The following is a 20,152-nucleotide window of genomic DNA, read 5'->3' as shown; positions in this document are numbered from 1 at the left end:
GTTGATTTTGGGGGGGCAGTATTTTTTTTTTTTATTCTGCCTCTGATTACAGAAATGATATTGATGCCTGTTTTGGAAACCTGGGAAGATACAGAAATGTTTAACAAGGCAGAAGAAAACAGCCCCCCCCCATAACCACATCTGAGATTCCAGCCCCTGACTTCAGTGAGAGGGGCCGACTGTCTAGGGCCTCACATCAGGGCATCCAGCCGGCTCCCCCAGGAGCCCAGGGGGCATCCTTCATCCTAGAGCATCCCCGCTGCCACCTGGCATCCTGGTAAACGCCTTCCTTTCTGCCTGACTGGGAGCTTCTCGAGGGAGGGGCTGCCTTAGTTTTTGTATGCCTAGAACCTGGAGTAACGTAGGTGCTCACAAATGGTTACGTTGAAACTACATTCCATGCATTTTGCATTCACACCATTTAATTGCAGACAGCCAGCACTTATTTTCTTGAACTGTCTACAGATATTTCAGAGAGCATTTTATATTTTGAATATGTAAAATACGGACATGGTAAAGCATTAAGACAGCGCCAAAGTGTGCACAGCGAGAAGCCGTTCCCCTTCCATCCGCGTCCCAGGCCGGCGCTTCCCTTCGGAGGGGAAAGCCACTCTTCCAGGACTTAGTATCTTGCCAGAGGTGGTGTGTTTCCACACAAACATCAATGCAGAGCATCTTTTAAGAAACCTGCCTTTGGGCTGGAGGGCGGGGGTGGACCTGTGAGCGGCAGGGCTCTTCTGGAAGCCTTCCTGCCCTGTCTCTGAATGGGACAGCTCAGCGCAGCCATTCCAGCTCTGGCATTCTGCTTTAAAAATAGAAATACCAGTGTGTCAAGATATAGATTGAAGAATTTTTATTACTGCATTTTTTTTTGTGGTGGCGAAAAAAAAGGAAAAAGGAACAGAAAAAAAAAATAAAGGAAAACGAAGTAAAGTCCATGCCTGTCCGGGCAGCGGCTGAGTGAGTTGTACGCGCACCGTGGCTGTGGTGGGGCCCTTACCAAGACGAGGTGGCGCGTTTTTCATCGGTTGTCACAGAAGAACTTTCTCAATGTGTTTTTATGTCTCCAAAGAAAGATGGGGAGAAGATCGTACAGTATCTGCTTTTTACAGAATAATGACAGACTCTCCAAGGGGCTGCGTGTGTTTGTGTGTTTACGTGTGGCATCACAAGTGTGGAGAAGGGTGGGCGGAGGGAGCTAAGTCAAGAACACTTGCTAAGTTCAGTTTCTTTTCATATAAATCTTTCCTGGAATAGGCATTGTGCTCATGGAAGTGATCTGCTAAATCTCCTTCCCTTCATTGTAGGAAACGGCAGTGGGCACTCAAATCCTCCCTTAATCTCATCTTACGAGGGCTTGTATCTTTTGGGGTCTGAGTCATCCGAGGCAGCGCGCAGGGACTCCTGTGGGACAGTGAACTGCTTTGGCACGACACGGGTGCCTGGGGTTTGAAGTCGGCGGGGAGGCACTGACCGCCTGCAGCTACCGAGCAGGAGGGCCTTGGAGGGCAGGTACCGCACGGCCGGCTGAGCAGCTGAGAGGTGGCAGGAGGGACCCACGGGGGCGATGATCAGATTCCCCCAGGAAAACTGTCGGACCAGAAAAAAAAGTCATTGAGGTCCTGAAAGAGCGAGAGACCATTCAGGGTCCGACGATCCCTGGAGGGTCTTGCCAGAAAGGTGAGTTAGGTGGCAGAGGGAGGCGCTGCTGGAGGTTACATCGCGGAGGAATGACGTTCGGGTGTCTTTGCTGGGTTGCATCCTGACACAGCCCTTTGTTGCCCTTCATGTCATCTCGTTATCCTTGCCTGGGTGGATGCTGGGGGCAGGTAGGGCCAGGAAGAGTGGGAGGGAGGTGTCCTTCAAGGGAGCCTTGAAAAGTACCCGCAGAAGGTGATGTCCCTGCCCCCTCTTCCCAGAAGTGCCTGAACGCTTACTGAGTGAATGTATGTCAGTCCTGGTTCGGAGAAATCTAACTTGCTGTTACACAGCCCTAAGTTATTTCGTCTTGGGTTGAGGAGGTGCCTCATCTGCTCACACATCTGTAAAGACCCTAGAACCTCCACTCTGGACCCAAGAGATGGAAAGTCAGATGGAAGGGACGGGGGTGGCGGCGGCTCTGCTCGTGTTGGCAGGAAAGCATGCCACCATCCTCTCTGCCTGGAATCTACCCTGCTCCCTTCTGTAGAATCTGGTCTTCAGTGAAACATTTCTAGTTCATTTATTTTCCCTAGTTATGCTCCTAGAGGAGATGTTACATTTCACCAGAGACCTTTTTAAAACTCGGTGCTGCAAATGAGATTTTCCCACAAGCCAGAGACCCGGCCGCACCCCCCCCCCCGTTCTGGGCACAATACTGTCATGAGCGCAGTCTGAGAGCATGTAAATGCACGTGTAACTACTGGATTCCTATCGTGTTCAGGGTTTCATTGATATGTGTAGTTCTGGGTTATATCACGTTTGGTTAAATCCATCCCCACGTCTTGTTCATGAGTGTCGCTCTGGGCCTAGTCTCCATTATTCTGTACAAAATTTTAGTTTATTTTGGGGGTGGGAGGGTCCAAATGCAAGCCTTCGCATTTCTTGGGGCTAAATTTAATCTCATTAGACTAAGCCCATCAGGGCTCCTGTAGCTGCCTTTTTTTCCCCACCTGATTTTCTTACAACTTACTTCCTAGTTTCAGGGACCCTGAAAACCAAAGAAAAAGGTGTCACCAAATAGAAGGAAAGCAGGAGCCGGAGACTGAACGTAGACCTCTGTCCGGCTGTGTGCTGGTGGTGTCACTTCCTGCTGACTATGTGGCCTCTCTGAACTTCCACCCCCATGCTCTTCTCTTGGTATGAGATGCAAACATCTCTCTCTCTCTCTCACCCCCAGTCTTACAAATAAGGATGCGTCCACATGTGGCGACCTCCTGGAACGGAGCTTGGCACATGGTAGGCACCTGCTGAGGAATGGCAGTGTCTTCAGCTCGTTAGTTACAGTGTTGCAGAGCGTGGAGCCTGGTACCCCGCGGTCATTCCTGCAGGTGGGCGACGAGCCCAGTGGCCAGCATCCTTCGCGCTGGCTTTGATTGTTCCGCCAGTTTCCCGTTCCCCGCTTTCCCCGCAGCCTGTCTCTGCATTTGTGCAGGGCACCGTGAGAGGTCTTCTCATACACCATGCTGAATTTCAGGTGCTCTCTTTAAGGACACAGGTAATTATTCAGGATGTCATGCGACAGGAAGAAAGGCAAGACATTGACGTGTCCAGGCTTTAAAATCACAGTTGGATAAAACAGAACTTGGAGAGGTGAGGTAGATATGCCCCGGGGAGAGAGGAACAGGGCACCGCTGGGTGTCAGCACCACTGTTACGGGAGCCGTGGGCTCGACTTCCGCATCCCGCGGTGGCAGCCACTCAGGGGGACCTCCTTAAGGACCTGTTGCTTCCCTCGGTCTCTCTCCAGGTGTCTGAGCTTGTTTTCTCTCTGTCCTTCAGGGAGTACTCAAGAATCTCTCACCTGCACCAGGCTTTCTTTGAACGGTTGCAAGCCACATGATTCTTTTCCTCTGTTTTGTGCCTGTTGGAAGATGCAGCGTTCAGCTTGCAGAAGGTCACCCGTGTCACTGCCGGGCACCATTTGCGTGCCCCGTGGGTCCCCATGTTTCTGCCTCGCTGGCATCTGCTTTTCCTCCATGGATGGATCCGAGTGTGACTGTCCTGGGCTCCTTCCTCCGTAAGAATATTACCAGCTATGCTTTATGACAGTAATGGACGAATATAATCCAAGCTGGATTCATTAGGATTCTATTGTTTTTTTTTTCCTTTTTACCTTAAAAGGAATGAGAACATTCTTGAGGGCTCTCAGAGTATCCTGGGCCCGCGGCCCTGGGCTGGCCAGTGTTGGAAGGCTCAGAGACTCTGCCCCGAGAGCTGCCTCCTCCGGGAGGGCCACCTGATTTCTGGTGGCTGTACCTCCCCGTTTTCCATCCTCATTTACTCCGAGAATATTGATGGTCCTGATGGCCGTCTAAGAAGGTGCTCTTCCCTTCTTCATCCCCTCTCTCTGCTTTCTTCCAGGCTGTTGTGCCTTGGTGGCCGTTCTCAGATTCTCTGCAGATTCCTGCCCAAGTAAAGACGGCTGTAAAGGGGCTGTTTTTTTCACTAACCGCTCCGGCCTGTTGCAAGGCCGACTTTGGAAAGACATCAAGGTTAATGCTTTTGCCTTCTAATTTGAGGCTCTTAACATATTTAAAAAAATTTTTTTTTTTAATGTTGTGAGATCGTTCTGTTCTTTTCCATTTTGAATGGAGCCCACCAAAAGTATTTCGGTCTTGTCAATGATTACTTTGAAATGGAACTCATGAAACAGGATATAATTTACTGGGCTTGTCATGAATTGAGAGCCCGTTTTTCTCTTTGTCGTGACCCTAGCTGTGTGTTTCCAGGGCTTGCTAAGAGCAGCTCATCTGCTGGTAAAGGTAAGCAGGACGGCTCCTGGACAAGGAGAACACAGCGATCCCCAGAGCAGGGCTGCAGAGGAGTGGGGGGGGAGGCGGCAGTGGCGAAGACTGAGACACCACAGTTCAGACTTGCCTCTGGAGTATTGAAACCAGTGGGCAGCCCTCAAGTCAGGGCCCACAAGAAGCCGGGGGAAGTACGTTGGGGTGAAGTCCAGCCTTGGAGTGGGAGAGGTCAGGGAGAAAGAGGATGAGGCTTATCCCATCAGCCTTGCTGTCACCCCATCAGGAAGGTGGCTTTGGCATTTGGAGAGCCAGACACATTGTTGGCATTTCCAGCGTGCTCACAAGTAAGCCACATGGATGGAGCCGTGAAGGCGAGGCTTCCTCAGTGTGGCCAGAGACTGCGAGTTGCCAGTGGGTGGCCGGGCAGGAGCCAGGTCCTTGCTGGGCACATGGACAGTGGACGGGTGGTTCGGTATTCTGTGGTTCACTCTGAATTATCAGCCACCTCCTCTGCCACTGGCAAAGTGTTGAAATCCCATCGACTGTAACTAAATCCCGTCACTTCATTTTCCCGTCCTCGGTCCTGGTGGGACTTGCTGCTGCATCCCGGCAGGGCAGGATGGCTGCACAGAGGACTCCTCCGTCCCTCTTGTCCTCACCCTTGCAGACATTTAATCCACATGCGTGTTCTTGGGACACTTGAGTGTGTTCCCTTCCGGGGGGGAGGCTGAGCCCAGGGGAGGTGGGATATTCTCTGTCCCGTGTTGCTCGCGGTGACCACGCCAGCCTCACCAGGACCTGCCATTCCCGCTTGTAATGCTGTTCTTGTCCGTCTGGTTTACCTTTTATGTATTTGATTGTTTTATTTTACTTTATTAATTTTTTTTTGTTTTTGATGGGGGAGGTAATTAGGTTTATTTATTTATATTTATTTTTTTAATGGAGATACTGGGGATTGAACCCAGGACCTTGTGCATGCAAACACATGCTCTACCACTGAGCTGTCCCCTCCCCTGAGACTTGTTTTTCAGACTTAAAAACAGAACAAGAACCTTCTAATCGCATGGAAAGTACTGATAGGAATCCATTAAAATTCCATATTTGTAGGTTGCTTGTTACTCCTGAGGGAGGGCACGGATCCTTTCAAAAAGACCTCAATGTATTGCAGCCCGTGGCCTCGTGGCAAAGCCATGTTGATGCTGCCGCCTGGCCAGACTCTTTCTTTTCTCCTTCCTTCCAGTACCGTGAAAAGTTGTGCTTCGTTTTTGCCACCTGACCTGGCCAGTGCTTCCTGATTTTCCTTCTCATTCACCTGGCGGGGGTGGGGTGGGGGGCTGTGACATCACGTTCTGGTGAGTTTGGACGCCGAATTCTGATCCCCTGGTAAGCTGCCAGTTGCTTCGCTGCCTCTTGCAAATGCCGTACGTGGTGCTAGTTAATTACAGGCCAGAGTGAGCATCACCAGCTGTTCTCTCAGAACCCGGGTGCATTTTGAGTGGGAGGCAGAGCAGGCACAGGGAAACTGTAGTTGCAGAGTCTTAGGGTCAAGTTGCCACCTCCTAGGTCAACCACCCGTCTAATTCCCCGGTGCCATCACGGAACTGCAGTGAAGTAGTCCCCTGGTCCGTGCTTGGGCAGGGAGCTCGCTGTATCCCCAGCACATTTTAGTTCAGTATATAGACGGGCCTTTTTCTTCCTGTGGTTTCCCTTTGGTTTCCATTTGTCCAGCCATCAGATTCCCGAGCCCTTCTGCCTGGAGATCACGCATTAGCAGGTCTGAGGCGGGGCCTCGGAGTCCACGTACTTACGGAACGCCCCAGTAATTCCTAAAACCCGTGGCTTTGGTTCTCTCTGTTTGGACAGCAAAGCTGCACCCTGGGCAGGGGTTGTGGGTGTGGGGCTGAGGATGCTTGCAAAGCAGAGCTGGGCACCATACATCCCGAGTGGGAACTTGGAATTCATCTTCTAATCCATGCTTTATTAAAAAAAACAGTCAAAACAGTGTCGCGTCGCGTCTCGTCCCTGGACACGTCAACTGTCTGGGGTGTGGCAGACCTGTGGGAGGTTCCCAGGGACACTCGTCACCACAGAGGGCGTCTTCACCTGGTGAGGGGGCAGAGACAAGATGCTTTGGGAAGCAGTTTTCACTTTGCCCAGGTGATGGGGTAAAAAGGAGAGGTTGGGGCCTTTGGGGTAAGATGTTGGTAGCCAGAGAAAGGTGTTGGGGACAGTTGGGGCCTGCTGGGTAGCAGACGATTCCTGGGGCCAGACAGGCCACTGAGAAGTCATGGGCAGAGGTTGGACCGGACGTGGGACTTGCAGACAGAGAAGCTGGGTGTGAGGTGTGGCTTACGTGCCCTGGTATCCTTCTGAAGTTCAGTTCAGTTCATTTCACTGATTGCTCACTGATTGCTCTGTTGTGAGATGTGAGGGAGCACTTGATATGCTGCCAAAACCTACGGAAATGTTAATGGTTATACACGCTCCAAGGTTAGGAGCGCCCCTCCGGAGTACGTGCTTGGTTCTGCACGCACCAGTCGGCCGCTGGAGGCTGCGGGGAGACGCGTCTGTACTCCTGGGGGTCAACTCAGTCCCACGTGTAGTGCTGCTCCCGTGTGGGCGGGGGAGCCTTCCAGGCATCCACTTCTGACCTCACATGTGTTTTTAGAACATCACCCGTCCGAGTGGGGAGGCTCTTGGTTCAAGGCCAAGGAGAAGAGACGTGGACACTTTGTCTCACCTGCCTGCCTTCTTCTTCCTTCCTTTTTCATAATTCGCATCATGGGCTCCCCAGAAGGGAGCCCAGAGACCTATTTGAGACCTTTTGCTACTGGTTATCCTGGGGCCAGCCTGAAGGAGCGGTGCCCCAGGGCAACCCCTGGGATCCCCTTTCCAGAGCTGTCTCCATGGACACTGCCCTCCTCCGGGCCCCCTCCCACCTGTGTGCCTCTGGCCCCAGGCTAGGCCCACCCTCAAGTCTGGACCAACTTGGATTCCACTCCCTGGGTTACTGAGCCTCCCCCAGATCCTTCCAGCCCTGTCGTGTATGTTTCAGTTCACGCCTCTGCTTTGTTTTGTTTCTGATGATGTGATGAGCGGAAATACTTCTTTTGAAGTTACTTTGCTGTGTTTGGATCGTAGTGTGAGTACTTGGTAGACTGGGGCCACTGGACTCATTAACTGGTATTTAAGGTCTCTTCACCAGATCCTTTAAGCGTTTGGTCTCAGCCGTCTGTTGACTTGTGTGTGTGTGTGTCATGTCTTTCTGTTTGTGGTCTTTCTCTGCTTTCGAAAACAATAGAAGTCTTAAAATGTCTGGGCATGATTCTTGTCTAGCTCTTGACTCCATCCTCACGGTGTAATCCGGGGGCAGCAAGATGTTATCATTGGACCTAAATTTCTTACACTTGAAAAGCTTGAGTAGCTTGGATACATAGGAGGCATGGTTTATGGTGGTGTAACAGTAATAATTACAGCTAACGTTTGTTTAACTTTTCTCACGTAGGCACTGCTCTAAATGCTTGACCTGTGTTCACTCATGTAAGTGTCACCACAATTCTGTGAGGGACAGGGACTGTTATCACCCCCTCTGACAGATGAAGAAACTGGGGCACAGAGAGGTTAAGCTGCTTTCGTGAGGTCACACAGACAGCCGGTAACTGCAGACTTCAGACTCCACAGTGCTTCTTGGCCCTGCTGTTTATGGTAGACAGGGAGGGACTTTGGACGTGAGTTTGAATCCTGGCGCTGACACACCTGTGTAAACTGGGCCCAGGTGTGTCACCTGTCCATGCTGCAGTTTCATTATTTGTGAAATGACAGTAGTGGCCAGGAGTAGGGTGGTTTTTAAGATTCAGGGAGGTGAGGTTTGCAGAGCCTCGTACCTGGTGCGTTAAAGACCCTGCTTCTTAGTTTAGAACCGCTTTTGTGAAAAGTAAGAGTGTTGAAAGTTTTTGCAGTCAGACTTTCAAAGTCCACTCTGGTAATGCAGCATTTTAATCTGAAATTGCTTTGACCTATGCCTGCGCCATGTTCTTCCTTAAAAGAAGTTTTTGCTGTGTAGTCAGCCAGTGGTGCCAGGCTGTGGAAGGTGCTTTCCAGAGAGACAAGGAGGTGGTGGTGTGGGGTCAGGCCAGCCCCCCCGCCCCGGGCTGCTGATGGGATGGTGTAGTGTGGGGTGAAGGAATGCCCTGGTTTCCTTCTGTCATGTGCATCTGGGTAAAAAGCTGGACTCCGGGCTGGGAGCTGGAGGCCGGGGAAGTGTTGGCACAGAAGCCATCAGGCCCCCAAAGCTGCCTGCAGAAATTGCCCCAGGGGCTTATGGGGAATGGTTCATGCCATTGTACCTGGACGCCTGGGAGCTCTGGCTTGTCTCCTGGATGTCCAGGAGCTGAGCGGAGGCAGCTGTCTCTCATACTTTCCTTTGGGATCCCTTCAGGAGTTCTCTTTTTCTCCATTGTTCTTTCTGGCCCCAAGAGAGATTTCCGGCCCCGAGCACTCTTGAGGTGATGCACCGAGTGAGTGCTTATCCCGGGGCAGCAAGCAGCTGGCCAGCAGCGCGTGCACGCCGCTGGGACTTCTCTGCAGGGTTTGGTGATGATGGACGAGCCGCGTCCTCAGATGCCGAGCTTTGCGAGTGGAGCGCCCGGGACGTGGGCCTCGGGGCCCCGCCCCGCATCCCTGCACGTTCTGATGTTAAACAGACACTAGGCACGTCCGGGTGGCCTCTCACTACGCTTGCTGGTAAACAGCAAAAATAAAATGTAAAGAATGTTGAAAAGGGCAGCCCGAAGAAGTGGCAGTGAGAGAGCTCTGCCAGTCCCCCTGGCTCTGAAAGCCTTTCATCAGAAGGAGCTGCCGACCATGGGGGTCGCGCGCTTTCCGCTGGGCCCTCATGGCTTCTCTCGTTCCTTTGACAGTGGGGCAGTTCAGAGAGCTTTCCGCGTTAGGCCTGGGGTTTGCAGTTCTTCATCTGGATTAACGTTAGAATTTAATACCCAGTTCAGTTTGTGAGACTAAAGTGTGGCGATCAGCGTGAGCTCTGTTGTGTTTTTGCAAAACTGTTTGTGAGTTGCTAGGGAATCTGCTCTTGGTTTTTTCCATCTTGCTTTTCACTCGGCTGTGTGGGTCGGCCAGGAGGAAACGGCGTGAGCTTAGAGTATGAGAAGTTTAAACACGAGAGAGAGTCTGTTTTGAAGATGCATGGGCCGTTCTTATAGGAGCTTTAAGCACGTTGGAACCTAGGCCTGTCTAGGTGGACAGACACGCTTGTACTAATGTCCCTGAACTACGCAATTTTAATCTTAAACTGTGATGATAGAAATGCCCAAATATATGTCGTAGCTCCTGTGTGTTTGGAATCTATTAGAAAATGTTTTGGGGTGCATTTAAACCCTTCTCCACTTTTAAGGTCGACAGTGATCACTATATTTCTAAATGCCTGAAATCTGGTTAGAGCCCTGCAGTGACCTCTTCCTCTGTGCAAAGACCGAATTGTGTATTTAAATTGTTTGGAGTCCAGTGAGGCTTCAGCAGGTGTGTGTCCTATGTTTGGGTTATTTCTTCTCTTGGGTTTGCTATATTGCAAATATATACGTATTTTATATTGCAAATATTTATATATGATTGCTATATATAATATGTATATATAAGTATACTTTTTTGTTTTTTCAAACATTTATTAGTTTATTGTTTCTACAAAATGCATTAGTCATCATTTAAATATCTGACATCATTAGAAATCATTTTAACATTTTTTCCCCCTCCTGCCATAAAAACACACTAAGTAATTTGCTTAAAAAAAAAAAGCTATGAATAAGTGTTCCGGTTTCCTCTCCCTCACGTAATACATACCTCAGTGACAGCCGTTTGTGTATTAATAACACAGTGGGCTGAAGGCTGAGCTTCAGATGCTCTTCCCCTTCCAAGTACGGTGTGTATGTACATAAACACACATCTGTACACCGAGCAGTTATGTACATGGTGCTATACTTGTTAATGCACTCCCTCCTCTTTCGGAAAAGTCCTTCGACAATTCCTTGAAACAAACCCTCCAAAATAAATATGACGCCCTGATGACTCCTGCTGCAGGGCTGACCCCAGGCAGTGGCGTGTTGGACATGGATTTTGGGCTGTAATGTGTCGAATAAATGAGTGAGTCCAGCCCCCCTCCACCGCCAGCCCTTCAACATCTCTTGACGGTGGTTTAAAACAGTGTGGTCCTCGGAAGCGTTACTGAGAACGAGAGACGACGTCCTCTTTTTCCCCCTTTACGTGTAATTAGGTTGCACTGACAGTGCCAGTCAGTGTCGCCTGGGGAGACTATGGGTCGTTCCTTTATTTTGTTTTGATTTAATTTATCTCAAATCACGTTGATGGGCGTTCTGAAATTCCTACCCTAAAGTCAAATGTTTTGTGAGTTTTTTAAACGTGTCTCATCCTTTGGGTCTCTCACCTGCCTCTCTGTTAGGGGCCCAGGATCTTGACCCCAGGCCCGCACATCCTCTGTCCACATATGACCACACACAGGGCCTCTCGTGCCAACCAGAGAGTGAAGCAGGTGCTCCCTTTCTCACTGGAGGGCCGGGTGTGGAAGCGGGTCCCTGGGCAGGTGGTGTCCGGCAGCCCAGGGTGGGCAGGTGGTGTCCGGCAGCCCAGGGTGGGCCGGCTCGTGTTCTTTCAGTTCCACCAGGACTGCCCTGCTGCTGGGTAATGGCTCCTCCTTTGCCTCCAAAAGTAGACCGAGCCTTTTTTTTTTTTTTAATATGCCTTTTAAAAAAACTTATGAATTAGTTTATTAAGAAGCAAAAATGTTGATGTAAGTAGGTCTAAGAGCCTATCCTTCTACAGAAATATAAAAAAAATCCGGAAAAGCTGTCCAAATCACGTTTGTCAGAACTCTGAAAAACTGTCCAAAGCTTATAGCAACCAAGGCAATCTTACTGCCTTCTGTAGATTCTTATTTTGTAGCTGGCTTTATTCCTTTGATAACTATGTAAGTTTAAAAAGCTAAAGATCTAATCTCTTCTTAGAAACAGTAATTAGTACATATATGTAAACTAAAAAAAAGTGCAGAGTACTGTGTATATGTATTTCAATGCAATATAATGAGCATGTGCCGTCAAACTAATAATTCTACATAATAAAACTGAAAAAGAGAAAAAAATAAAATAAAAGTTGTTTTAAAATTGAAGTAGAGTTGATTTACAATGTTGTGTTAGTTTCTGGCGTACAGCACAGTGATTCAGTTACTCATATATATATTCTTTTCCATTATAGGTTATTACCAGCTATTTCTATGCCTTTTTCTCTCTGTCATATTATAAACTTGTGTCACATTTCTGCCTGCTGCCTCCCGTGTCCCTTTCGGCCTTCCCCGTTGCCTAGGGTTTTATCTGGAGTTACTCCTCCAGCCCCAGGATCCTCTTGGAGTTACTCATTGTCTTATCTGCCCGGATTTCTTCCTTTTCAGGGCTGCTGTCTCTGCAGTACCGCTGTGTGCACTTACATGCGGGCTCGTTAGCTCGTTCTTTCCCTTCCTGCAGCATCAGGACCATCCTAGTGTTACCCATCCCAGCCCCTCCCCCTTCCCGTGACTTTGCTTCACTTAGCTAATTAGAATACAGTTGCACAAATGTTCTGTTTGTGAGTTACCTGAGCACTTACTACTTTGTGGTCCTCTAACGTGGCTGTGCTTTGGAATTTCCCTGCTAGAATTGTTGTTAACTGGCAGCAGTGTTGGGGGAGCCACTAAATGTTGCAGAAACCTCAATTTCCTCATCCGTGAACTGGAGGTAAAACACTTTACCTAATTGGTGCATAGAGGAATTCAGTTAAATAAAAGTGTCTACAAAAACTCCAGTTCGAAAGGATACGTGCACCTCAATGTTCACAGCAGCACTGTTTACAATAGCCAAGACATGGAAACAACCTAAATGTCCATTGACAATGACTGGGTAAAGAAGTTGTGGTATATTTTTACAATGGAGTACTACTCAGCCATAAAAAAGAATAAAATAATGCTATTTGCAGCAACATGAATGGACCTGGAGATTGTCATACTAAATGAAGTAAGTCAAATAGAGAAAGATAAATATCATATGAGATCACTTATAGTGGAATCTTAAAAAATGAGACAAATGTACTTATTTACAAGATAGAAACAGACTCACAGACATGGAAAGCAAATTTATGGTTACCAGGGGAGAAGAAGGGGGAGGGTTAACTTGGGATTTGGAATTAACAGATACACACCACCATGTATAAAACAGATAAACAACAAGGACCTACTGTATATATACCACAGGGAACTATACTCAATATCTTGTAATAACCTATAATGGAAAAGAATCTGAAAAAGATTGTATGACTGAATCACTTTGCTGTGCACTTGAAACTAATATAACATTATAAATCAACTACACTTCAATAAAAATCAAAGTGTCTGTGTGTCCCTAGCCTAGTCTTTCATGACCAAAAGGGATCCATTCTTTATTGATTTCTACCAATTCTGTGCATGATTCGACATCTTTTTTGAGATGTAATTCACATGCCATACAATTTGCCCATTTGAAGTGCACAATTCAGTGGTTTTTGGATGTTTGTGGAGTTGTGCAGCCATTACCATGATTAATTTTAGAGTGTCTCCATCACCCTGCAAGGAACCTCATACCCATTAGCAGTAATTTCCCGTTTCCTAGGCAACCACTAATCTACTTTCCGTAATTTTATGCATTTTTACCATCATGCTTATTATATTGAGTGCTAATAGGATTTTCATGTTTCTTATGGTACATTGAAGGTATTTTGAAATGCAGTCCTAATATTTTTAGAACTGAAAATAGCCCTCTGACCATTTAATGCTTACTTCTTTTTTTTTTTTTAATTGAAGTACCATCAATTACAGTGTGTCAATTTCTGGTGTAGAGCATAATGTTCCTGTCATGCTTATTTCTTACACAAGGAAATGAAGGACCAGAGAAGTCAAGTGACTCACCCGGGAGCATACCCATTCCCCTCTTCTTTACCAGAAAACACTAAAAAAGTGTCTTATTAACACTTATTTCATCAGTAGTTCTTATTTTTGAGTGTTTGCTAAAACCATTTCAAATTCAAATTTGGGTGTGAGATATGCTTGTTTGAATTCTCTGCTTTAGCCAATGGATCTTTTTAATATTTTATGAATATTTCTTGGGTTTTTCCCTTTATTATAACTTTCTCATGTATCAAAAATCTTGTCAATCAATGTTTATTCATAATATTAATGTATTTTTCTGTTTGACTTTCCTTTAGAAAAATCATTACTCTGTGATTAACCATAGAATTTGCTGGGATAATCTGTGTAGTTTTTACATGGCACACCTGAGGATTCTATGCCATCTTGTGGTAGAGCATTTACTCTACCAGATTTCCCCAAGAGTCCTCACAGACTCTTTGCCTCTTTCAGACGCTGCTCAGAGAGCTTTGTATAAGAAGCCATACTATCATAAGGGAGAGGAAAGAGGCCTGTGGAGAACAGAGGGGCTCCAGCTGGTGCTGGCACTGCTGCCAGACTGGAAGAGTGAGACCAGGGGGGATCTCCACCCCTTCTGACCCTCTAGCTGAGTGTAATTGCATGAGTGAGGTCAGGTGAAAAGAGCAGAGGAACTGCCCAGGCACCCCATGGAAATGTGAGAAGAGAAAAAAACTCGTGTTGTTTTTCAGTCACCAAGTTTGGGATGATTTGTTATGCAGCAGTGGCTGACTATGATACACACAGGTGCCAGTGTTGTAGAGACATTGAGATGATTAGAGACTGTAATCCAGAAGAAGGGTTTATAAGCTTGTTGAGTTTTCTTCCCTGACTATCTGAGGAAGTCAAAAACTTGAAGGTTTAATGAATCTTAGTGGCTTGTGTCTGTATTATAAGAATACAGTTAATTTAAAGCATTTGGATGCCAAATTAAGATCCCATCAGGATAATAAGAGAAGGATTGAGGAGTTACTGTTTTCATCTTAGGATGCTGTCAGAGAGGATTGTTTTTCCATCCAGTATGTGCTTCCCCAGTTGAATAAAGAGTGTTTGTGGCAGGCTTTCTTTGAGGATGCTTTTAACATGCAGAACAAAACTTAAATTTGCTTGCCATTGGAATTTCTATTGGATGGGGAGCTTTGTAGGCTGTCATTTCCCCCAGTGTAAACCTAACTTATTATTCACTGTAGATCTGAGTCTCTAATTGACTTGATTTCTCATATGATTTCTGACTGGTCCCTGAATGTATGGCTTTGGGGATGGTTTTTGTGCTGTTGCTATTATGCCTTTCCTGGAAAACAAAGTGAGCTTTTCATGCTTGAGTAAACACACGGATGCATTATGAAACTGTCAGACTCTCGGAACAATTGGCATAAGCTCACTTATTCAAATGTGACTCTTTTGAATGGCTTTTGTGTCAGCTAATGCTTTAATATAATGCAGCCTAAGGAAATGTCAGTACCTTTCCTTAAGAAATTAAATTTCAGCTCTACGATTAAAGAAATCCAAAGGATTAGACCTTTTGTTGAGCACTTTCGTTATCATATGCAGCTAATTGGTAGCATTCATTTGCTGAGATGCATAGTTCATTTTATTTTGAAATGTCTTTCCTTTTTTTTCCCTTAAAAAAATAAAGTTGTTCATGCCTTTCGTTTATCGCCCTGCACAACTTCCACACCCCCACAACCCTGCCCCGCTATGATCCCTTCCCCGCACGCACACCTTGTTTTTTCACATAGTGTACCTGCCATCTTGTTTTCTTTTTAAATTCTATTTGCATCGTAAGTCTTTTTCAAGTTCTGTGGTGTTTATAGTGATCGATTTTGTTCTTTGCTTACTAGTGAATTACTAGTGGTATGCTAATCATTTCCCTTCTTTGACATGTTTTTCATTTTTAGTGGTGAGAATGTGAAGGCATATTATACATCGTAGCATGTTGTTCTTATCTACAAATATTTCATTGATGAGAACGGATGCCCCAAAGTATTGTTCTTATGTCAATGGACTTGAAAACTTGTTATGGTTTGTGTATTGCCCGACTGATTTCTAAAAAGAGGATAACTTCTTTTTGATTATAGAAGTTACAATCCCTTGTACCCAAAAAAGAAAAAAAAAAGATGAAGCTTATTAAATGCGAGCATCCTTCAAAATTATCATGTGGAGCGCCCTGTACTCTTAGCAGAGCCTTTTTCCTTTATAAATTCAAGTTCTGTTTTTAGCAAAGTAATATATGCAAGTAATTTTTGAAAAATCCAAGAAGTTGCATCAGGATCAGTGAGGGGTGGCAGCCTCGTGCCCCCCTCCCCCAACTCCAGGCTCTGGGTTTTGAGAACCCCCAGCTCTTGGTGTGTCTAGGGACATCTGCCTCCACATCCCTAAATGGCTTGCTTTTACAAGTTTGTTCTCCCACCCCCACTTTTTAGCTATTTATTGATTTTCTTCTATGGAAGATGAGTCTTTAGCACTTAGAGTTTCTTTCACATCCTTTCAATATTGACGTAATAAAAATTTTGTTCTAAATATATATATCTTAAAATCCTATGGCTATTGAAGTATTGTTCACAACCAAATCTTCTATTTCTTCTACGATTATGTCTTATACTATTTATTTTTCCTGGAATTAATAACTCTGTCCTTTTTTGCTTGCTTTGTTTTCTCTATTTCAATTTCTCTTTTTTTTGTCCAACTATTTTATTTTTATTTTTTAATTATTATTTATTTTTTATTTTTAAAAATTTTGGGGGGGTTAATTAGGATTATTTATTTATTTATTTATTTTTAATGGCGGTACTGGAGATGGAACCCAGGACCTCTCATGCGTGCTGAGCACACACTTCACCACTGAGCTATACCCTGCCCCCTCCCCATTTCAGTTTCTAAGTTATCACCAAGCAGATCTCGATACTTCCAAGCACCTCGGCTAAGCCCTCACGTGTGTTTTTATTTTAGTTTTTTTTCCAGAGCGCCCCTCTGGGAGCCCTCACATTCTTTTCAATATAGGCTGATCGCTCTTAGGACCTACTGCTCTGCTGACGCCTTGGAATTCTGTCACTGTTTTATCCAGGGAATTTCCTCTGTCTCTCTGTTTTGCTGGTTCTCTGACGTCTGGATCTCAGCTCCTCCCCCTTTTAGATTTACTTCCACATTGTGATGGATTCTTGAGAAAGGTGTACGGAAGGTAAACTGTGAGACCACGCATGTCTGGAAGCGCCTTTATTCTGTCGCCCTACGTGGTTGATAGTTTGCTGGGTACGTAACTTTAGGTTGGGAATAATGTTTTCATGGCCTTTTAAAGGCATTGCTCCATTGGCTTCTTACTTTCAAGTCTGCTGTTGAGTTCAGTGCTGTTCTGACTCCCAGTCCTTTGTTATGATCCCCCTGCCCCCACCCTCTGGTCTCTGGAAGCTTTAGAATCTTCTTATTCTGGAGTCATGGAATTTTATAATAGTCCTTGGTATCCCTCTGTACTCTGTTTCATTCGTTTCATTGTCCCTGTCGTGGGCCCTTTCAGACTGGAAAACGTGTCCTCTGCCGTCCCTGTGTCTTCTCTCTGGAATACCTGTTCGTTGTAGTTAGCGCCTTGCGGTCCGATCCTTTACTCTTCGTATCTTTTCCTCTCCTGTTTCTCCATCTCATTGTCTCTCTATTCTACTTTCTGAGGGACTTTTTGTTAGGTTTATCTTACATCTCTCTCTCTTTTTTTTTTTTTGATTCTTACATCGATGTTGCATTAGCATCTAATTTCTGAGAGTTTATTCTTCGAAGCTTGCCTCTTAGAGCATCACACTGCTTCTCTGTCTCTAATTTCCCTGGGTATTCATTCCATTTTAGGCTGATGAAGTTTTCCCTGCCCCCGCCCTCATTTGTTTCTTCTGAGGGGTGTGTGGGCACTCACTCTCTTGCATGTTAAGGGCTTTTTGTCCTCCAGTGTCGGGAGAACCTCACCTCTGTTTAAATGAGATCCAGGCACTTGAAGGGGAAAACAAAAAGATGATTGGAAGCCCAGTGTGCCTGGGTGGGGCTTGGAATGTGGGGCTTCCTGACAGTGCACCGTGAGCCTGTTTCCCCACCTGGAGCCTGGCTGCGGGGAGGGGGGTTGTTAGCACTAAGCAGGCTCTGACACCATCTCCTGCCCCCCCCCCCCCGTGTGCAGTAGGGTACCACGCCCCTCTCTTAGCCATGCTTTCTGGTACCTTGCCTGGTTGTGCAGGGTAGAGAAGGGGTTATGGGGACCAGACATCCTTATATCCATCTTCAGCCAGATCTCCTTTCTTCAGCAGTACCTGGAACTAACCTCCGATTGGCTGCTCACGCCAGGCTTCCATCTCAGCTGTGTTTTGATTCTTCCGTTGGCTACCCTTTGCTGATCTGTTTTCTGGCTTCGAGGATTTTGTTGCATGTCTACTTTGCTTCTTGTTCCCTCTCATTTTGAATTGCCTTCACGCCTTGTTGTCATATTTTTATGTCTGTGTTCATCTCTCTACAAATTCCTTTAATGCCATTTGAGTACCGTTTGCAGAGGGTGTGGGGCCACAGGCATGTGCTCAGAGTGCCGTGGTTAATGGAATGATCCACAGCAGGCTCTTTTTTAGATTGGTCGGAAATGATTCTCCTCCACACCGTTGTGGGATATTTATATATTTTGTGATGCACAGTAATGTCTTTTAAAAAATGTTTGAAAAATATTTTATTCTAGTTTTCAAATATCTTTAATGTTGTCTTAGCATCAATTTTTCTTAGTAGGAAATGGGACCACCTAACTGGATAGCAGAAAGGAGTAATTACTGTTCTCATTGAGTTACTTACTCAGTTTTTAAAAAGTTTTCATTTTGAAATCATTGTAGATTGATGGGAAGTTGCAGAAATGGCACAGAGATGTGCTGTGTACCCAGTTTACCCCTGTGGTGACATCGTCATGTGACTATGGTACAATATCAACATCAGGAAATTGACATTGCTGCTGTCCTCATATTTAAAAGACATAACTGTTTTTTAAATTTCATATTGGGCAAAAAAGTTTGCATTGCAACTATATGTGAGATCTGTATGGAACTGTTTTGTCTTTCAGCAATTTTTCCAGCTAGTCAAATTACGAAAGCTTGGACTTAGTGATAATGAAATTCAGCGGCTCCCTCCAGAAATAGCAAACTTCATGCAGCTGGTCGAACTTGACGTATCCCGGAATGGTAAGAAAAAGATGCCACTCGAATTGTCCGTTTGTCTCTTCTGACGCCAGGGGCCGTTCTCAGTAAGTACAGCTGGCCGCGTGCTACCAGAGGTGCTTTTCCCCTGATGCTTGCAGGAAAGCTACCCGTCCATTTGGGGGTGAAATTAAGGCCATACAGAAAAGCTCAGTCACCTTTTAGGTGTTTCCCCCAATATTCCACGGCACAGTTTTTGAGATGCCAAGTTTCTCAAAGTGGGGTCGCTCTGATTCACAGTGGTGGAGAGTGGACTGGGAAAGTCATCAGCTCGCCTCTTCACGTTACTGGGTGTGACAGTGAGGGCTGGTGGTGAGTCCTGTGTCCCGATCCTGTGGGCTGCTGAGGTCAGGGGAGCCGCCCCGGGAAGGACTGCTTTCGCCCCGCGGTGGCCCCGGTACCAGGGGTGCTCCTGTGAGCATCCGCCTCCCTGCAGTGAACGGACCTGTGTGCTGTCCTTTTATTTCTAACTAGGCCGCGGTCAGGTCTGCCCACCTGAATTTGTGTGGCTCATTTGTGAGTTTGTTTTGATTTCCAGATTTCACTGTAATGTTGTTTCCTTTTCATTGAGCACTCCAATAGGGTATTTCTATCCTGTTTAGCCTTTCACTTTTAAATGGGTGCCCTGGTTTAACCTTGTGTTTTAAAGCCCTTCGAGCCTTCCCCGGCGGGCTGGTCCCACTGCCTGTTGGAGTGTGTTTGATAAATTACTTTAAGTTAAAGTGGCAGCTCCCAGAGGCTCTGTCTTGAGGGATGGAATTCAGTGCTTGCAAGGACTCTGGTTTAATTTCCCCAGGATAAGCCCACATGTACTCTGTATTGCTTGTAAACACGATAATCCTTTTCTTTCTCTCGTATTACACACCTGCTTTGTGTTTTGTTTTATGTTCCTACGAAAACCTGTAGGTTTCTTCCCAGTGAACCTTAGGTCTGGTCCTTCCTGTCTGATGTCCTCCACAGAAACCCCAAGGACCAGATGCAGGATTTTCCTGCGGGCTGTTGTTAAAAGACAGTGATGACCATCAGTATTTGTTTGAAAACGCACTGAAGAAAAAATGATTTTATCCCCCACTTTTAAAATTCCTGCCACCTAGCAGATCCTGTAAATTAGAAACTCTCTTTAGACCGAGCCGTACGCTCTTGACTTAGGGTTCTCTTTTCGTTTTATGAGAATTATTTCTTACCTTGAAGGTACTAGAAAAAGTGGAAAAAAATTTTTTCAATTGAAGGATAGTTGATTTACAGTGTGTTTGGAAAAAAGTGATGTTGGGGGCTTGTTTTCCAATAGCATGTTTGGTTGCAGGGGCCCAGCTCAGCTTAGATAAAGGGGTTTGATTGTAAGGGTGGGGCTGGAACCAACATTGTAGAAGCATTGCCGCAGAGCTCACATCATATACCATGTTCAGAGTCCCGTGGCCTGTCTTCGTGGGCCTGATGTGGCACCAGCCTCTCCAGGCCCGCTGTGCTGTGGCCTCTCGCCCCCTTGCTAGGACA

General features: G+C 46.2%; 1 protein-coding gene across 4 annotated transcripts in view; it reads left to right on the top strand.

The window, feature by feature from the left end:
* The window catches only part of LRRC1 (leucine rich repeat containing 1), a 90,808-nt gene that overhangs the window by 19,803 nt on the left and 50,853 nt on the right, over nucleotides 1-20,152 (top strand). For 2 of the 4 annotated variants that reach the window (XM_072944800.1, XM_072944801.1), the window contains one exon: nucleotides 18,526-18,643. In XM_072944800.1, the coding sequence (XP_072800901.1) occupies nucleotides 18,526-18,643 (118 nt within the window). Of the gene's footprint in view, nucleotides 1-3,665; nucleotides 3,718-4,061; nucleotides 4,193-6,537; nucleotides 6,605-18,525; nucleotides 18,644-20,152 lie in introns of those variants that run through there. The other 2 variants (XM_072944799.1, XM_072944802.1) reach the window with 2 other exon arrangements.

This window comes from Vicugna pacos, chromosome 20 (genome assembly GCF_048564905.1).
Source record: "Vicugna pacos chromosome 20, VicPac4, whole genome shotgun sequence".
In the NCBI taxonomy this organism is placed as follows: Eukaryota; Metazoa; Chordata; class Mammalia; order Artiodactyla; family Camelidae; genus Vicugna; species Vicugna pacos.
This window is presented reverse-complemented; position numbering and strand designations above follow the sequence as displayed.